The sequence below is a fragment of the Hipposideros armiger genome, unplaced genomic scaffold (genome assembly GCF_001890085.2).
Source record: "Hipposideros armiger isolate ML-2016 unplaced genomic scaffold, ASM189008v1 scaffold_22, whole genome shotgun sequence".
In the NCBI taxonomy this organism is placed as follows: Eukaryota; Metazoa; Chordata; class Mammalia; order Chiroptera; family Hipposideridae; genus Hipposideros; species Hipposideros armiger.
The window spans coordinates 4,146,102-4,165,367 of NW_017731372.1; the positions used below are offsets into that span (position 1 = coordinate 4,146,102).

The 19,266-nt window shown below is 40.3% G+C and overlaps 1 protein-coding gene across 5 annotated transcripts in view; it reads right to left on the reverse strand.

Moving 5' to 3' along the window:
• The window catches only part of KCNK2 (potassium two pore domain channel subfamily K member 2), a 107,615-nt gene extending 88,355 nt beyond the window's left edge, over positions 1-19,260 (reverse strand). For 2 of the 5 annotated variants that reach the window (XM_019635424.1, XM_019635426.1), the window contains exons 1-2: positions 18,885-19,000; positions 15,599-15,909 (exon numbers count right to left, since the gene is read on the reverse strand). In XM_019635424.1, the coding sequence (XP_019490969.1) occupies positions 15,599-15,909; positions 18,885-18,930 (357 nt within the window). In that variant the 5' untranslated portion in view covers positions 18,931-19,000. Of the gene's footprint in view, positions 1-15,598; positions 15,910-18,438; positions 18,536-18,884 lie in introns of all 5 variants that reach the window. The other 3 variants (XM_019635428.1, XM_019635425.1, XM_019635423.1) reach the window with 3 other exon arrangements.
• Between the last annotated feature and the right edge of the window lie 6 nt (positions 19,261-19,266).

Genomic DNA, 19,266 nt, shown 5'->3' on the forward strand with positions numbered 1-19,266 from the left:
ACTCCCAGGAAAAGCTAATGCTTCCAGTAAAAATCAAGGAAGTGGAGGTGGTGAGATTTAGACAAAACATAATTGCATCCAAAGTATATTTTTGTATTTTACAGACATTTCTTCAGCACATTCATTTATTAAAAAATATGTATCAATTGTTTACGGCATTAAGCAATGGGAAAGCAAGAGAAGTAAAAAAAAAAAAATGGATGATACAGAGGAGAAAAGATAAGGCACATCTTTAGGCTCCATCCCAGTAAGTAAAAATCAATTATTTTATTGACTAGAAGCAAGCTAACTCCTCCAACAATTGACTTAGTATATCTGTCATGGCCAGCACCATCATTTCAGCCCCTCCTTTTGCTTGTCAACGATGAGGTACAACATTACCCAGACAATTGGATAAGGTCCACAAATTATTTAAATGCAAAAGAAGCAAATGTAGACTTAGAAACGGTAATGTCTGGCAATGTGTGGGTTGTAAATAGTTATCACAGAGCTGTAATTATTGCAACAGAGGCTTGAGATGGAACTGGGAGTATGTCAAATCATTATGAGAATGAGTCTACCATGAGGTCTTTTTTTCTGGAATATTCTTGTAAATTTTTCCTAAATTTTTGTACGAGGGCTTTTGGTCAACAGCCACAGGAAACTGAACGCCCTTGGCAAATGCCAAGATCTAAGAGTGTAATTTCAACATCAATTTGGGCCATCAGAACACTTACCAGATGCCTTCATAAGAACTTTTTCTGTAAGTGTCATACAAGTATTATGAAACTAAAGTAACAATCACTTCATCGATAATAAAAATTCACTTTTCCATTAAAGGCTACTTTTGTAGACAATTAAGTCATGCTAACAACTTATGAATAAGTTGAATTGTTTATGTTATGGTAAGGGGAAGGTGGGTCCTATGGATTTAATTGTAACATATACCTGAAGTATTGATTAAGGAAGGGCTTGCGAACTTAAATTCTACAATAGAAATAGTATAAGATAAGCTTGATTGGATTCGCATTCATTTTTACTCTTTGGTTTATAGGCAACTATAAAGTGTGCACTAAGTAAACAAACTTAAATACATGGTTCTAGCCAAGACTAGGAGCTTAAACTTAAGAAATAAGAGCTCTAAAAAGCTCTTATTCAGAGATGATAGAGGTAATTACTCATAAAATTATGAAAAATCCAAGTTTCCATGACAATGATGGCTTTAAAATCAAAGTTCACAGTGCTCTACTGTGTATTTGTGCATTCTTGAATTGTTAAGAAGTTCATGTCTCAATGTCATCTGGCATTTTGGAACTATAATCAGCCTCAACACCACACAACACCACACAAGTATCTCAAGGCAATCACTGTTGGTCACAAAAATGTCCCTGTGAGTCCAATGCCCAGGAAAAACTTTTTTGTTCATGTATTATAAAGTACTACTTGACTAGTTATTTTTTCATTGAAGGGAAAGATATTGGAAAGGGAAAGAGATTGGGAAGGCCTAAACAATACACTGTTTTCAGAGGAGGTTTGTTGTGGATCTTAAAATATAAGTGACACCAAAAGTTCTGATTTCACTTCTTTTTCCCTTTCCTCAGATGCTCAGATGTTCATGTTCATCAAAGCAAGACAGAATGTTCTGAATGCCTTCCACAAATTCCTCCTCTGTTCATTTCATACTCAGGATTTCATTAAATTATGTGACCATACCTATAATTCTAAAAGGAGAGTCACAATAATTTGAAAATGTTAAGTGACATAAAAACTCTAAACTGCTGGTACAAGGTGTTAACACCTAACTGAGTTAACAACAATGATGCAGATGTAACTGGTTCAATGACCACTGCTTTTTAACTGGACATTTGATTGATCTCATTTATTCCTCCTTTGAAAAGGGACAGTATTTCCAATAAATTGGTATAATGGCCAAATCCAATTATAATTATACTGAAATCTGTATAATAACAGAGTTCCTCAAAGGGTAACATGAGTATTCTCTTGCCAAATTTCTGTAAGAAACAATTATCTCTCTCTCTTTTTTATTTTCTTTTCCACTATTTCCTTGGGAGAACTAGTTTCATCCCAAGAGGAGGCTAGTCTTTAGGGAAGGAATCAATCGCACATTCAGAACACTGCATTTGACCTCTTCAACTACGTAAGCAAGATTATTGTGAAAGACTTAAAGAATTCATAACGAGAAAAGCAAAATAATACATGAGGCGCTCACTGCCAAAGGGCTTTTGTGAGAAGATATGATGGTAGGTATCATTACTCTTTATTGCTACACCACAAAAATGATCTTCATCTATCAATAACATGCAGCAATGTATGAGTACTGTTGCCAACGGCTGCTGGGTCCTTACGCATCTCATCCTTAATCCTCTGGCTGTGTCAACACCATGATTACCTAATGCCAGATGATAGGAGCTGCTGTGAAAGATCCTGCCAATAAAACCAGAGAGTATCTCAGGATGGCCTTTACTCTTACAGCTTAAGAACTCACACACAGCCCTGGTGGAGCCGAGGCAACCTTGGTTGGCGTATCTTCATCAATTAGGAGTCACATTTTCTTATCCATTTCTAAGTGTGTAGATTTTTTTTCCACTTTATTGGCTATGTCAGTCTGAAATGTTATTTATAGGCATCATTTGCACAAGAAGCTTCTCCTCTAATGTCAGTGACATGTAGTCGTCTTCATCACAGGGTCTGCTTCTTGGACCATTATACATATCAAATTAGGTTGAGCCAAGAAGCAGCATTTTAGGGCTTTATTGTCAACTTACATACAAAGCATCCCATGCCATATCCTTTGTACCACTGGGGAAAATCCCCAGAAACCAAACTCATAGTCTTCACCTTTTTATCCTTTCATAATATTCTGGAAACTAAAGCAGTGCCATTGGCTTCTTTGCATGAGCTAATATTTCTGTGAGAGCACCACTTGGGACCACGGACAATACAGAAAGGGAGCAAACAACTTCTTGAAAGCCACACCATATTAGCACGTTATTCCACTAGAATCTTCCAGTATAGCTCTCAGCTAATGATAATACTAGGTTGCACCATATAAAATTGCCAATATCCAAGCACTTTTTAGCCTACAAAATGATTTTGTATTACTAGCATGCAAAAGAATGGTACCTATGTTTTCATGAATAGAATGCTAAACATTCTAAATTCCATTGCAGGGTGATATGACTGCAGCATTAAAGTTAATTCTCATAAGCAGGAAACTGTTACTAACAAATCAATCTATTAGGATCTTATAGTTCTACTGTGAGGCATATATACTTGTTAGTTTAAGAAACACCCTACAGCAGACTGCTAGAGAATGGAAGGATAATTTATATTACAGGGGGTTAAGCAGTGAGAGGGAGGTGAGGCACTAAAGATAGCTGGTGTAGGCAACTCTTTAAAAAATTCTAACTGCAGTGGGAGAAAAGAGCAGCAGCTGGAAAAGCAGCTGGGATCCAGGGAATACTTTTGAAAAAGGGACAAAAATCAAAATGTGTTTTCTTTTGAGCAGACAGAAGATGCGATTGGCCTAGGACAGGAAGAGACACCTCCTTCGGTGTAACAGGAAGAAAAGTAGAAAGAACAGGTGTAGAACAAGTCCGCCTCTAGTTTAGGGCAGACTGCCTTCCCTACAACTGTTCTAGTCTACGGAGGTAGAAGCAGTCATGTTGGTAGTTTTGGTGATGGGAAGCTGAGTTAGGTCCCATCTGATGGCGCCTATTTTCTCTGTAAAGTTGGAGGTGAAGTCATCTGTTGAATGTTGATAGGAAGTGAAGGATGGAAGTCTGAAATAATAGCAGCTGAGACTGCGAGAAGAAGCATACTAAAGAAAACACAGTGGGTCTGCCATGCACAGGAAAAGGATTCATTTATATAACCTACCTGGCACAAATATGTCCTCCATGACCAATAAACAATATCTACCAACATTAAAAAAGAAAGAAAAACCCTAGATGTCTGAGAATGCTATTCTGAGAAAACATGGATTAATTGTTGAATCCTTATTGAATAATCAAGTTGTGTTCAACTATGCATACACCTCAGAAATCAAGGGATATTATCTAATATGTAATATGATTACGTTTTTCAGAAATAAATTTGGATATTAACCATTTGATATCAAATAGCCCATACTAATACACATTGGAGCCTCCAATTTGATAAATGAACTTGAGACATGTTACATATAACTTAGTTTTTCAGAAATTCTATAGTTGTAGAGAGACAGCACTTGTTTTTTTGTTTTTGATTTTTTGGGAGGTCTAGGAAAAACAGAGACACCTACATAAATCCAAAAAGGAGAAATCCCACAATTTTTATCTTCCATAGTTAAATGGACTGCTGTAAGTATTGACAAAGGTTAGGTTTTCCAAATCTAACATCAATAATCTTTTTCTTTAAAAAATATATATATTTCTGATTTCATGTGGAGAAAAAAGATGGAGTAGTACATTTGCATATTTTATACAGAACACAGGCGATTAAATCACTCTATTTTTAGTCTGGTAAAGAAGCGAGTTTTCAAGGTTTCCCCAGAGTATAGCTTTTAAGTGAGCAAGGCAAAATGCTATCATGTTTTTAATCTGTTGTTTTTGTTGGAAACAATTTGAATAAAAAATCTATTTCATGGTTTCTTAAAAAGGCTTTCAGAGTCCTTGAATGTGTTTCCAAGTAATGTATGACCTAAGTTTAACCACACATTAATTAAAAATTCTTACAAAGAAGCATCCTTTAAAAAAAAAAAACAGTACAATTCTTATACTTTAAAAAGGATAGCGTTTCCTCCAGAAAGCAGTTTCTTCACACCAGACTTTCCTCTAAAAGTAAGTATCTCCCTTACCTGCCCATGTCTTTTCTCCCAGTTAGGGGTTATGCCATTGCATGTCAAAGCTATTTTTATACAGGCTAATGAAGTGTACAGCTTTTTTTTTTTCTCTTTTGAAAGTGTAAATTTATTTCCTATTGGTAGAAACAAAAGCTTAATCCAAAGTAAGGAACACCAGAGAGCTTGTTGGAGGGGAATATCATCAACGGGGCGGGAAGCTAGTGTACTGCTGGGTATTAGGGATGGCAGTCTCCCCTGGTTATAGCCACTTTGGAAGATTTTTTTAATTGCAAAAGTAATGTACATATTATTGGACATTTGGAAAAATAAGAATAAAAAAAAATCACTCACAGTCCATCAAATAACTTTCCTCAACATACGTATATTCCATTTTTTGTTTTGTTAATAGTGATAATCACAAATCTACTTTCAACTATTTTCATATAACAAGCACATTTCATACAACAAGGCATTTTGAAATCATCACTCTCTCACTTCATAGTCATCAATATCTCTGAGTAGACACATGTAACATAATTTACATAACCATTTCTCTATCATTGAGTGAACTTGTGTAACAGCGTCCAAGTTCAGTGACTATCAAAGTTGTTATAGAGATGATTTATGTATCAGACAAAGACTGAACTGGAAACACTGAAATTCTGTTATTCTTTGAGCCCTGCATGAAACAACACTGTGCTGCAGAAAGTATAAAACAAGGTCAAGGCCCATGAACCCCTCCAACACTGAAGGAGCCAAAAAAATGCATGTGAAGCCAGCACACTGAAACCTATTCAGTTGTCGGAAAGTTGTGACGCAGTTTTTCTATGTTTTTCGTTGCAAAAATGCATCATGACTTTTCCAGCAACCCAATACATTTCCCCAGCTGTACATGCTTTCACGAGTTTTCCTAGATTCCATATTATTAAATGGTGTATTAATAAGAATATTAATCTCTGTCTATCTTTCTGGCCCCCTTCTACCTCAGCATAAGTCAGAGGGAAAGATTAATAATAATAAAAAAATATGGCAAGAGGAGGTAGAATCAGAAAGAAACAAAAGGGCAAACAGGAGGGAAAAAGATAAAGGTTGCTTAGATAACAAAGAAGACACAGTTCTAGAAGAATAAGGTAGGAACTTAATACAATTTACAGTCACTCTATCTAGGAAGTTCTTTTCAAAGAAGGTGTCCTTAAAATAGGATTTGTGTAGGCAGAAGACTAAGATGAAGGAGACACAGCATCGAAGATAAAATTTTTATACCATTTGCCTAAGGCTAATCACATTAGCCAGCATTTATTCATGCACTGTTTTTAATGCCTAAAGTTCTAAACTGATGAGGAAAAAAAAAAAAACAGCCCAAAATGGAACAAGGGGAGTTTTACTCTGTCAATTTCATGCATCCATAGAATCCGTATATTTGGAGACTGTTGACTTTCTTAATAGAATGCTACTGATCTCTAGTCATTTGATGTCCCAGTACACTTAAGCCTATATTTCCACAACAGAGATAAGTTTAAATAGGTTTTATAGGTTTTAAAAACAAATGGTTTTTTTTCCTGACCTTCCTGAATATATAACTAAAATATCATAACAAAGATTGAAAATCTCAGGCTCTGTGTACACACACAACCAACAAAGTGACCAGTTAACCTAATTTGTACGTGAATAAATCGAACTTCCTACAACCCAAATTAGTCATCCATAGGGCCAAAATGTCACAATGCTATAATATTCCAATAATATTCTGATAGACAGTTCCTCTGTCTCAGGCCCTGTGAAATTTATGTGTTTCTCACTTCATCTGAGTTGACTCATTGCCATTAAATAAGCCTGCAATAAAATTCTGTGCTTTCAGATTCCAGGTAAAATTTCTTAATACACTGCAGAGTAAATTTACTAATGGCTTGCTAATGTTATGCAGGGGAAAGGAAATCTTACTGACTCTTTAATGTTTATATTTCTTGGTTCAATGTCACTAAATCCAGACAGCAAAAATAGTATGTGAATAACTTCCCAAAATGTAGTGATTCACACTCCTCCTGTCTTAGCTTTTCTCCAAGTTTCCCCCGGCTTTCTCAATTACACACCCATACACTCACCAGCGATAGTAAATACTGAATTGGTTGAAATCCATTTTGTTGAGAAACAGGAACCTGATAGAATTTCTTACACTTTTCCAAGCCAACTGGAATGATAGAGCTACCCTTTGACAACTGTCCAGTAGTTATTACACAAAAATGCAATTAAACCCTGCCCTCAGGCACCTCTCGGGCTGACTTGGAGTGTCACACCACAACCATCAGCCCTGAAAATGAGCCTGGCACCTCTCCTCATGTTTTCTACATTAGTCACTCACATATGCTGTATTGTTCAGCTTCATTCACACAAGGATACCAGTCCCAAGAGCATTTCAGAGCACAGCCACCTATGAAAGGGAAGATGCCCCAAATCCACATGAGAAGCATGAGGCAAGAGGGTCTTCTCTGCTCAGAGGCGGAGCATATGAAGATGCTATTGCCAGGGGGGTCTTTAGTGGAGGGGAGGATGGGTCTGATGCCCGGAGAAGCATCAGGTTGGGCCAAACATCCTTAGTGATCTTCACAACTCCTTCCCTCTGATCCCCTCAAACCAAGAAAGTGTTTATGCTGGTAGAACAAGAGGAATATGTTTCAGCTGGGCGGGGAGAGAGAGGAATGAAAAGTCACAGTAAAGCATCATGAAGTCAGTCTCTTGAGGGTTCAGAAGGATGGAGGAGGAAGGGTAGTAGCCTCAGGAGACAACTGAATACATTTGAATCTCACTCACTTTTTATTTTTAATCACCGACTATGCATCTATCGGGTGTCTTCTAGACAGCTACCTCTCTTTAAATAACTATTTGGAACCAGAAGTGCAAGACCTGAGGCATTTCGCCAGCTCATAAAAATAACCCTGTGACCATTATCAATGTGGTAACACTTAACAGACATCAGGTGTATATCATATTTCACAAAAGCTGAGACATAGAGAGGCTAAATGGATCACTGGTTCACAATAAGTAAAAATCATAAAAACAAAATAAATAAAAACAATAAAATAACTTTTTAAAACTTTTATTGTTTCAGTGTCAGGTCTTCGTGTTTAGTTGTGTTATATCTTTGGTTGCCTAGCTTTGGACGTCATTATCACGTATAACATTATTTCTATGTGCAAATACATGAAAGGTTCCAAGCACTAAAGACATTTGTGAGGTGTTTTTTTTCTTTTAAGAATCCATTTATAAGTTTGAAGCTGGGTAAACATCCTGTCTATTTCATCCACATGTGTATAACGTTTCCGAAGGGTCATCAGATCTTCTCTTTTACGATTGTGTCCCGTACCGTCTGTGTTTAGAGTGATGCTAACTGCTCAAGAATTACTTGTGTCATGCTTTGTGCTTCCTGATTTCTAAGTATACATAAAATCACTATCATGAATTTATAGAACAGACTACCAATTGCACATTACAGATCATGGTAAAGAGAGTAAGACTCTGCAGTCCCATCTGACTAGATAATCTCTCCCACCTTGTAACGTGTCTTCACTTGGTTCATAGAATACCATGCTCTCCAGCTTTCCTCCATTCTCCCTGACTGCTGTCTCATGCCCCTCACCTTTGAGCCCCTGGTTCTGTTCCTCTCCATCCATCCACACTCCTAGGCAATTTCATTTAGACTCAAGGCTTTAAGTATTATCCATATACTGATAACTCCCAGATGTATTCTTCACCCTGGACCGCTCCGCTGCTTGGATGTCCGAAAGGCAACTCAAACCAATCATACGCCAAGTCGAACTCCTGAGCGCCTCCCTGACACCTGCTCCATTTGATGTTTTTCCCATCTCGTTAACTGGTACTTTTATTTTACCAGTTCTTCAGGTCCCAGACCTATGAATCATCCTTGACTTCTTTCTCTCAAACCTCGCATCAAACCTGTTAGCTTCACCTTTGAAATATCCCAAGTTGGTAACAGTTCATCACATTCACTGCTTCTGTCCTCGTCCAAACCACCCCATCTCCCCCAGGATACTGGTCCACCTATGCTCTGTTCCTCACAGGGCAACCATAGAGATGGCCTGCTCCGCTCAAAGTCCTTCCATGGTCCTATAAGCTACTCCAAGTAAGATCCAAGATCGCTTACACTGATTTACAAGACCCGACAGGATCTAAGCCCCTGTTACTTCTCTAACCTTTTTTCATACAAATTTCCCTTTCATTCATTGCTTCTAACCATGTGGCCTCTCTGCCAAGAAAGCGCCTGCTTCTGGGCCTTTGCACTCACTCCCCTTTCCCCCTGGCATGCCTTTGCCCAGTTACTCACATGTCCATCCAGAGCTGACCATTTACAGACACTGCTCACTTCGTTGCACTTTACTTTATTGCACTTCACAGATACGGCGTTTTTTACACATTGAAGTCCTGTGACAACCCTGTGGCAAGCAAGTCTGTGGGCGCCATTTTTTTTCAACAGGACTTGCTCACTTAGTATCTCTGTGCATATATTGCTAATTCTCATAATATTTCAAACTTCTGGGGGCCGGCAAAGTGGCTCAGTTGGTTAAGAGCTCGAGCTCTGAGCAACAGGGTAGCCGGTTCAATTCCTACACAGGCCAGTAAGCTATGCCCAAGAGCTGAGCTGCCGCTGAGCTGCCAAGAGGTGGCAGGATGGCTCAGCCTGGTGAGAGCATGTGCTCCTAACAACAAGGTTGCCAGTTCGACCCCCACGAGCTGCCGACGGGTGGCCAAATGGTGACTGGACTTGGAGCTGAGCTAGCTGCACCCTCCACAACTATGGTTGAAGGACAACAACTTGGCTGTTCCCCCTCCTCAATCCCCCAACACTGTTCCCCTTCCCTAATTCCCCAATAAAATCTTAAAAAAAACCACAACACCTTTTTCATTATTATTGTATTTTTTATGGTGATGGTGATCTGTGGTCAGTGATCTTGGATAATGCTATTGAAATTGTTTGGGGGCACCATGAGACACGTCCACATAAGACAGCAAACAATGGATAAATGTTGTGTGTGTTCTGACTGCTCTAGCAGCCAGCAGTTCTCCTTTCTCCCCCTCTCCTCGGGCCTCCCTATTCCCTGAGACACAATAACACTGAAATTAGGCCAATTAATAACCCCACAATGGCCTCTCAGTATTCAAGTGAAAGAAAGACTCACATATCTCTTACTTTAAGTCAAAAGCTAGCAATGATTAAGTTCAGTGAGAAGGCATCTCAAAAGCCAAGACAGACCAAAAGCTAGCCTTCTTGTGTCAAACAGGTAGCCAAGCTGTAAATACAAAGGAAAAGTTCTTGAAGGAAATTAAAAGTGCTACTCCAGTGAATACACAAATGATAAGAGAGCAAAACAGCCTTATTGCTGATATGGAGAGTTTTAGTGGTCTGGATAGAAGGTCATACCAGTGACAACATTCCCTTAAGCCAAAGCCTGATCCAGTGCAAGGCCCTGACTCTTTTAAATTCTGTGGTGCCTGAGGGAGGTGAAGAAGCCACAAGAGAAAAGTGCAAAGCTGGCAGAGGTTGGCTCATGTGGTTTAAGGAAAGAAGCCATCTCCATAACATGAAAGTACAGGCTGAAGCAGCAAGTGCTGATGTAGGAGCTGCAGCCAGTTATCCAGAAGATCCAGCTAAGATAACTCAAGAAGGTGGCTGCTCTAAACAACAGATTTTCAATGTAGACGAAACAGCCTTCTATGGAAGAAGATGCCATCTAGGACTTTCATAGCTAGAGAGGAAAAGTCAATGCCTGGCTTCAAAGCCTCAAAGGACAGGCTGACTCTCTTGTTAGGGGCGAATGGAGCTGCTGACTTTAAGTGGAAGCCAATGCTCATTTACCATCCTGAAAACCCTCGGCCTGTGCTCTATTGATGGAACAACAAGGCTTGGATGATAGCACATCTGTTTACAACATGGTTTACAGAATATTTTAAGTCCACTGTTGAGTCCTACTGCTCAGAAAAGGAGATTCCTTTTAAAATATCACTACTCACTGACAATGCACCCAGTCACCCAAGAGCTCTGATGGAGATGTACAATGAGATCAATGTTGTTTTCATGCCCGCTAACACAGCATCCATTCTGCAGTCCGTGGACCAAGGAGTAATTTCAATGTTCAAGTCTTATTATTTAAGAAATAAAAGACAGTTTGGGGAATCTAATTGATAATGTTGTAAAGATTTTGTAGGGTGTCAGATGTGCACATGTCTTATTAGGGAGACCACTTCATGGACTGTGTAGATGCCTGACCACTGCGCTATACACCTGAAGCTGAAGCTGAATAATATTGAATGTCAATTATAATCAAATATCTATACTTATATACTCACAGGATGTGGAGTACAGCATAGGGAATAGAGTCAATGAAATTGTAACAGCTATACACGATGTCAGAGGGGTGTAAATGTCTACCTATTACATTGTTTTGTACACCTGACACTAAAAAAAAGAAGGAAAGAAATACATTTCGTAAGTCTATTGCAGCCATCGGTAGTGATTCCTGTAATGGATCTGGGCAAAGTAAATGAAAAACCTTTCAAAAAGGATTCAGTTTGTTGTAGATGTCATTAAGAACATTCACGGTTCGTGGGAAGAGGTTACAATATCAACATTAACAGGAGTTTGGAAGAAGTTGATTCCAACCCTCACAGTGACTTTGAAGAGTTCAAGACTTCAGTGGAGGAAGTAACTGCCGAAGTGGTAAAAACAGCAAGAGAACTAGAATTAGAAGTGGAGCCTGAAGATGTAGATGTGATTGAATTGCTGTCATCTCATGATAAAACTTGAATGGATAAGGAGTTATTTCTTACTGGATGAGCAAAGAAAGTGGTTTCTTGAGCTAAAACCTACTCCTGGTGAAGATACTATAAGACTGTTCAAATGATAACAAAGGATTTGGAATATTACATCAACTTACTTGAAAAAGCAGCAGCAGCGTGTGAGAGGATTGACTCCAACTTTGAAAGAAGTCTGACTGTGGGTAAAATGCTATCAAACAGCATGGCATGCTACAGAGAAATCTTTCATGAAAGGAAGAGTCAATCGATACGGAAAATAAGACAACTTCATTGTCAACTTGTAAGACATCGCCACAGCAACTCCAGCTTTCAGCAACCACCACCCTGATCCGTCAGCAGCCATTACCGATGAGGCCAGACCATCCACCAGTAAAAAGACGACAACTCACTGAAGGCTCAGAGGATGTTTAGCTTTTTTTTTTTTTTTTAGCAATAAAGTATTTTTAAATTAAATATATACATTGTTTTTTTGAGACATAATGCTATTGCACATTTAACAGACTACAGTATAGTACAAGCATTACTTTTATATGCACTGGGAAACCAGAAATTTGTGTGACTTGCTTTACTGTAATACTCGCTTTATTGCGGTGGCCTGGAACCCAACAAGCACTATCTCCGAGGTATGCCTGGATTATCTTTCAGATCGCCCTAGTCCTTCCCCTTGCTTGTGACTGGAAGAAAATTCCCAGGCCCTGGTTTACTATCCCTGGGGAGGGAAAGAGCTGGAACGTGCATCTAATGCTCTGAGTTTTTGGGGTGCTGCCCAAGGGACTAGTTTCTGTCTTGCCTATCTCAGAGCACTGATGGGACCCAGCAAACTCTAGATGCCTAGGAGACACTGAGAACAAATGTGAGCTGGGCAGCTTGCCTCTGCTCCAGAGGACCCATGGTACAGCAGACAGAGGCCAATATACCTTGGTAACCTCTCCCTCGGGGGGAACAGAGGAGTGGAGCATACATCCAACATTCTGGCTTTTGGGGGGACTACCCAAAGGAATGGTTTCTGCCTTGCCCGACTCAGAGTACTGATGGGATGCAGTCTACTCTAGAACCCTGGAGACCACTGAGAATAAAAGAGACCTGAGTGGCTTCTAGCAGCTCCATAAAACCTGCAGTACTGCAGACAGACACTAGAGGTAGCAAGAGATTACAAGCTCCTGAAAAAAGAAATTGGCAAATCCACCTAATTGGGAAATTACAAATCCAGGGGAATCAAATCCACAGAAAATATCTGAGAGGCTTGTCAAGCTGGGCTGATTGGCGAAAGTCTTTCCCTGCACCTAGTCAGTCTGCAAAGATTGACAGGCAGTGGCTGTGTTTTCAAATGGATGGATCACAACACAAAGTTACAAGGCACACAAAGAAACAAGGAAGCATGGCTCAATCAAAGGAACAAAACAAATCTCTAGAAACAGATAAAATAAGATGTCTACTCATGAGGTTTTAAGGGATGCTTTTAAACCACTTAAACCTTTAAGTGGGAAAATAAATGTGGAAACAAGACTGAAATTTATGAGAAGCATATGAATGGAATGGAATTCTAATATATAATTACTGGCTCATTTGCCTACCTCCCTCTTTAAAACACTAATCTTGGTCCTTGAAGCCATGCCATTATAAAGATTTCTCTTATCAGAAAAAAAAAATTATATTCAAAGAGAAAAATAATTTATTAAAGCCATCAGGTTATAAAGGTGAGTGATATGACAATAAATAATAGGCAATTTCTGCATTGAAAAAATACTGAATAAGCAAAAATGTAATTCAGATTTTTAAGAAGCAAAAATACTCGATCAGCAGTGACTATTAATAAAGCTAAAGTGGATTGCCTGTGTGGGGCAGAAAAAAAAAATTAGGGCATATATTGAGCTCTGTTTGTTGCCATTCCAAAAACAATGTAGCAAAAATGATCAGTTTCCACTTCCAGATTGTCCCCACCTGCCATGACCTTTAAGTTACTTTCACAATGCTGAATAAATCTGGGCAATACTGAACAGTGGGAGGGACCATTTCCACATTCACTCCAGCACTGTCCTGAAATTTCAGGTTTTATTTTTGTTTGAGTTTTCCTGCCCAATACCAACCGCCTCACTTCAGATGAATCAGATGTTTCAACCAAATAAAGGGATGGGGTAGGGATGGGAGGATAACTACAGCAAACAAACCCAGCACTTTTTAAGGACCTAAATGCTTTACTCGGATTATGTCTTTAACTCTTTACAGCAACCTTAGTTTATAGGTATTCACTCCTCATCCCAGATAGACCGTGTAAAGCTTAGAGAGGAAAATTACTTATTCAAGGTGACATTTTCATTAAAAGTACTCAACTGGAGTTTAAAACACATCTATTTGATCCCAGAGTTTAGGCTTTTACCACTACTCCATGCTACCTCCAAGACCACCTAGAACGCTTCTGAAACCACAGGGGGATTCGTCAAAGATTTTGAGTGCCTCTTAGGATTATGAGGCACAGAGAGGGTGAAGTGAAAGTGATCTTATGAAGGAACTGGCAGTGGGGTGGGTGGGACAACGATATTTCATTGTCAGGTTTACCATCAATCCGGAAAATGCTGCTATCATCTAAAAATAGCAGAGAATTCGGTACATAAGTATGTGAGGAGCTTTTTCAAAATTTAAGTCAAACACGTGAGATGCAGAAGTGTCTGACTGTGGTGGGAGCTAAATGAGGGTCAGTGAATATTAGCTTTGAAAGTTTAAAAAAAAAACTAGAATAATAACTTGGATGTATATTCTATAAACAGAGAGGGGTATGAAGGGCAGAGGCAGCATTTGGGAATCCATTGCAAGAGGAAATAAAAGAGGAACGGTTTAGAACAAGAAACTGGATTAAAACCAATAATAATTTCTTCCCTCAATCTACTATTCCAAATCATTAAAATGATATAAAATCAAATATAAGATGAAGAACATGCTCAGATGATGACTCAGATAATTTTCAGTCCAACTCGACTTACATCAGGTAAGAAAAGTAAGGTCTATAGGAAAATGAATACGTGTTCAATTAACATATTTTCAACAACCAGGCAGATCTCTCTTTGAAAGAAAAATTCCAGGGCTTTCTTCTTCACCAAGATTCTTGGCTTGACTTATGTTTTATGCAAAAGAAATCTACAACAAAAATACAGCCATCTCCAAGGAGCCTAACTGAAACTGTTAAATCATTTTGGGATTACGTTTTAAAACAAAATGTTTTTCCGTAAAGATACTATCCTGCCATTAGAGAGTAAATTAAAACTAAATTAGTTTTTATTTGAAAACTCCATTTATTTGTACAGCAGTAAATTGCTTTTAGTTGGGGTTTAGAGAAGCAATGACTAGTCACCTCTCCCTAGACACCTAAAAATGGCAGTTATCAGAGCTACACTTTGGCTAGAGGAAAGGTGTGAACTGCAGCTTGTTAACCAGGAGGGATGCCTGTCTCAAGAGGGTCACATCACAAACTCATCTTTTCTATCTTATGATGGTCACTGCCACGATTAATATACTTTTTCTGCCTTATATTTTCCTCCCATTTGCCATGGCAAATTCTCTTAGTAGGCAATGGTCATCTAATCAGGAGGGCCTCCAGCAAGGTAACCCTGGGTCCATGGGTGTCCACTGGCAGTTCTAAGACAGGACGAAGGGAAGGAAAGCTGGGAGATGCCAGGACAGAAATACAGACGAGCAGGAATAGAAGAGGATGAGAAAGAACAGTGGGAGGGAGAATAAAGGAAAATGAGAAGAAAAGATGGCAGAAGCAAGGAAAGAGGCCAGAAGTGCAGGAAGAAGACAAACTGAGGAAAAGAAGTCTATGCTAAGGAGAAAAGTGGATGAGGACCCTCACAGGCACGTCAGGACCGCATTGTGCTATGAGTTGTCTCCTCCAACCCTGACTCTTTGTTTCCCGGGAGAGGAAACGGAGTAACCGCTCCTCTGCGCCATTACCTGGATAAGTTCGTCCAGCTCAGTCGAATTGACACAGGAGTGTTCGGAAATGAATGTTTGCTTCTGGATCACAATGGTGGTCCTCTGTGAAATCTCGTGAGGCTGCTCCAACGCTTTGAACACGGTGGCGCCAATGATCAGATAGAGGACGACCACCAGGAAAATCGTGGAGACCGTCTTCCATTTCATAACATTAATGGTTGTGTCACTCTCCACCCGAGAAGCAAGCACGGTGGGTTTCGTGGAAAACGAGAGCCTTGGTTTGGAGTTCTGAGCCGCAGATTTTGGATCCAGCAAGTCAGGTGCCGCCACTGACAACAAGAGAGAATAAGGGTGAGGTTGGAGGAGGTTAGAGGGGGAAATGATCAGCAAAGGTTGGCTGAACTCTGCTTGCTCTCCTGGTGGAAGCTCTGGAAACTAAACCAGAAGTGCTTGCACTAGATCCCATTGAGGACCATATATATGAGTTCAAGGAAAGGGGGCTGGGTCTTAGCTCTCTGCTGCCATTGGGGATCCCGATGGGAGGGGGAAAAGCAGGAGGTAGACAAAGAAACTTAAAAAAAAAAAAAGAATGCCTGCATTCTTCCTAATTCAAAATTGATATCTGTCCACCATGCTAGCCAACGAAGACTTACTGAACTCCTAAGAGCTGATGATGCTAAGCCAGATATTTGAATACTCATGAAGAAGGATCATGGATCTATTCCTCTTCTCAAGTACTTAACACTCTATAACATAAGCAATCAATGTTAACAGTCTCTATTTTTATTTAAAAATTCATTATAATACAGGAATTATACTATGAGTAAACTTGTGACCCAAACGTTGCTCAAAAACATGAGTGATTTTCTGGTAAAACATGGTGGTAAATAAACCACCTCAGAGCCCAATCATTTATTTTTGCCCCTCTAAAGTGGGTTCATGATTAAGCATTCTCTGTATTTTGTTATTCGATCTCTGACATGTTTATAAAAACAAAAGCATTGCTACCCATTGTCGCACAATCCTAGGTGCAGCCAAGATACAACAGGTTCCTGCCATTTCAACAGTGAATGTTATCACACACACAAAAATTAAAACCTTGTCTCACACCTTGGACCCGACTGCTCTGTACAAAGATAATTGCTCCATTAGAGTGGATTTATGTGTTCTCTTACAAAATTCCCATATACTCTGAGGTGACGCTAAGTCCATTTATTATTCATCTCAGCTGTTCGAAAATATCATTAATGGATTCCTTTTTAGAAAACACAAGACATACTAGACTTCTACTTGCTAGGGGGAAAATAAACCATCTACCACAATATATTTGATTGGAAAGGCTACACTGAACCAAAGAGGTAAGAAGCGAGTGGCTGAAAAACAGGGGACTTGAAAAGGCCATTAACCCTACCAGAATAGTCCATTTAACACCCATAATTGTTATAAGTAAAATCAGTGTATATAATACAGGTTTAGTAAAATGATAACCTGATCTAAAAGACATGTAGGCAAGCAGAGAAGAAATCCCTATGGAATTACACCCAACTGCCCTACAAGAACCTCAGATTACTTAAGGATAAGGAGGCAATGAAGACCGCCGGTTTTCAGGTGGCTACACATCCTGCCATCTTAACTACCACTGTGAGTTAAAAGGTAGGACGACCACAGTCTGAATTCATAACATAAGTAAATCTTCAGGTGCCCATCAAAAAGGAGCTCTGCAAACAAAGCTATTTGAAGTGGCAGACCTAAGTCATGTTGTAAAATGATGGCAGATAACAGAGGGATCCTCAAACCAGCAAAGCGCTAAATGATTCCAACTTTAAAGAGATGAAGTCAGAGCTCCGATGAGATAACTGTACCCATGGCTCCATGTGGAAATTCCACACACATACATTACAGCAATTTCCTATGCTTCAACCTGCTATGTACAGGTCTGTACAAGTTTCCCTCCTGATACACTCACCTGCTCCGACGAAAGCCCCAACCTAGTAGACACCTTTAACATCTAATATTTATAAACTTAACTCAAAATTAGCACTGTTTAGTGTTTTAATTTTTTTAAAGAAACTTTTTTTTAATAGAAACGCCGATAAAAGGTAAAATCACGGTCATCTGTTGCCTAGCCAGCCCACCCCACCTCCAAGCTGCTTAGCGAGTCTGGGCAAAAAATAAAGGTCATAATCTAAAATTAAGCGTTTGGGGGAATAAAAATAACAGAAAATCACATAGAAGCTTCAAAGTGTCTCTCTGAAGGAAGCTTCCCAAGCCTGTCCTCTCCAGTTCTCTGTGTTCTAATATTTCTGATTTTTCACATCAGTGGTTTCCAGTCGCTAGAACTTAAACACCAAGGCTGTTTACCTCAGTGATCCCAAAACCCAATCTTAAAGCCCATGCCAAACTAAGACATTATCATTATATGCTTTTGGAGAAAGTGGACAGATTAAAAAAAAATTGTGTGTGTGTGTGTGTGTGTGTATTAAGCTAATACATTTCCTGATGGAGTTTAATTATTTTAAGCTATTTAATTATTTTTAGCTATTGGTTTATTTTTTTAATTAGAATATATATATATATATATATATATATATATATATGATGCACATTTGGCAGACCGAATGGGCAGAAACTGGTGAAATATCAAAATAAAAAACAACAGCCTTTCCACTCGGTCTACTATAGGGAAACCTCTAGGTTTCCATCTCCAGTCCTTTGATGTATGATCAGGAAGAAAAGCTCCTTAGGACAAGGAATCCCAGACTCGCCGCTTCCACACACTCGGCCCCATCACTGCCTCCCTCCTCTGCCCCCAGCACATCACCGTATCCTTCTAATCCTGGTCTCCTTCCCACCCTCACCCAGGTATGTCTTCTTGGCTCCCGGGTTCCATGGACGACTCCATACCCGGAGATGCAAGCTTTTTTTTTCAGCACCACTGCCTGTCCCACCACGCAAAGGGCAACAAGTGTGACCAGGGTCACCATGCGTCCTGCCTGCCGGCTACTCCCAAGGGCTGACCCTCCTCTTCCTTCGGAAACTCCCCCAAGGTGTCTCAAATCCGTACCCAAGGCACATCATATGCAAAACCCCCCAGGCACCAGCAGGAGACGAGGGCAGAAGCAGCGAGGAGAGCATTCGGGGATAGGTTTGCCTCCAACCCCAGATTATGACCCAACACCTTGGACGGGAAACGAAGGTGGAAAACCTCCGGTTGCTGCCAGCGGGGCATCTGCAGCCCTCCCCGGACAGGCAGGGGCGGGAAGGCGCGGGGCGGGAGGCGGAGGGGGGTAGCCGGGGGTCTCACCTCCTGCTCTATAGCCGGGTCTCTCCCGCGAGGCGCTGGGAAGCATGAGGCATGCAGCATTCAAAATGTTTTTTTTTTTTTAAAAGACGGACTCGAACCTTTTACAAACACGCCATTGTACTCACTTCTTATTCGGAGACAGGCTGCGCGCTCCGAGCTGCACGGGCAGGCATTTTCCCCGGCTTTGTTTTACAAGGTGGGGAGAGCGGGGCTGGACGCGGGAGGGGGTGGAGGGGAGAGCGTGAGAAGAAATGAAATCGCGGGAAGGAGGGGACACCGGCGGGCTGGGCAGAGGGCGAGGCTGAGGCCAAGTTGGGCTCGGGCGCCGCCGCCCCCGCGCGCGCCTGCGGCCGGGCCCGGGTCACCGGGAGAGCCCGGGTCC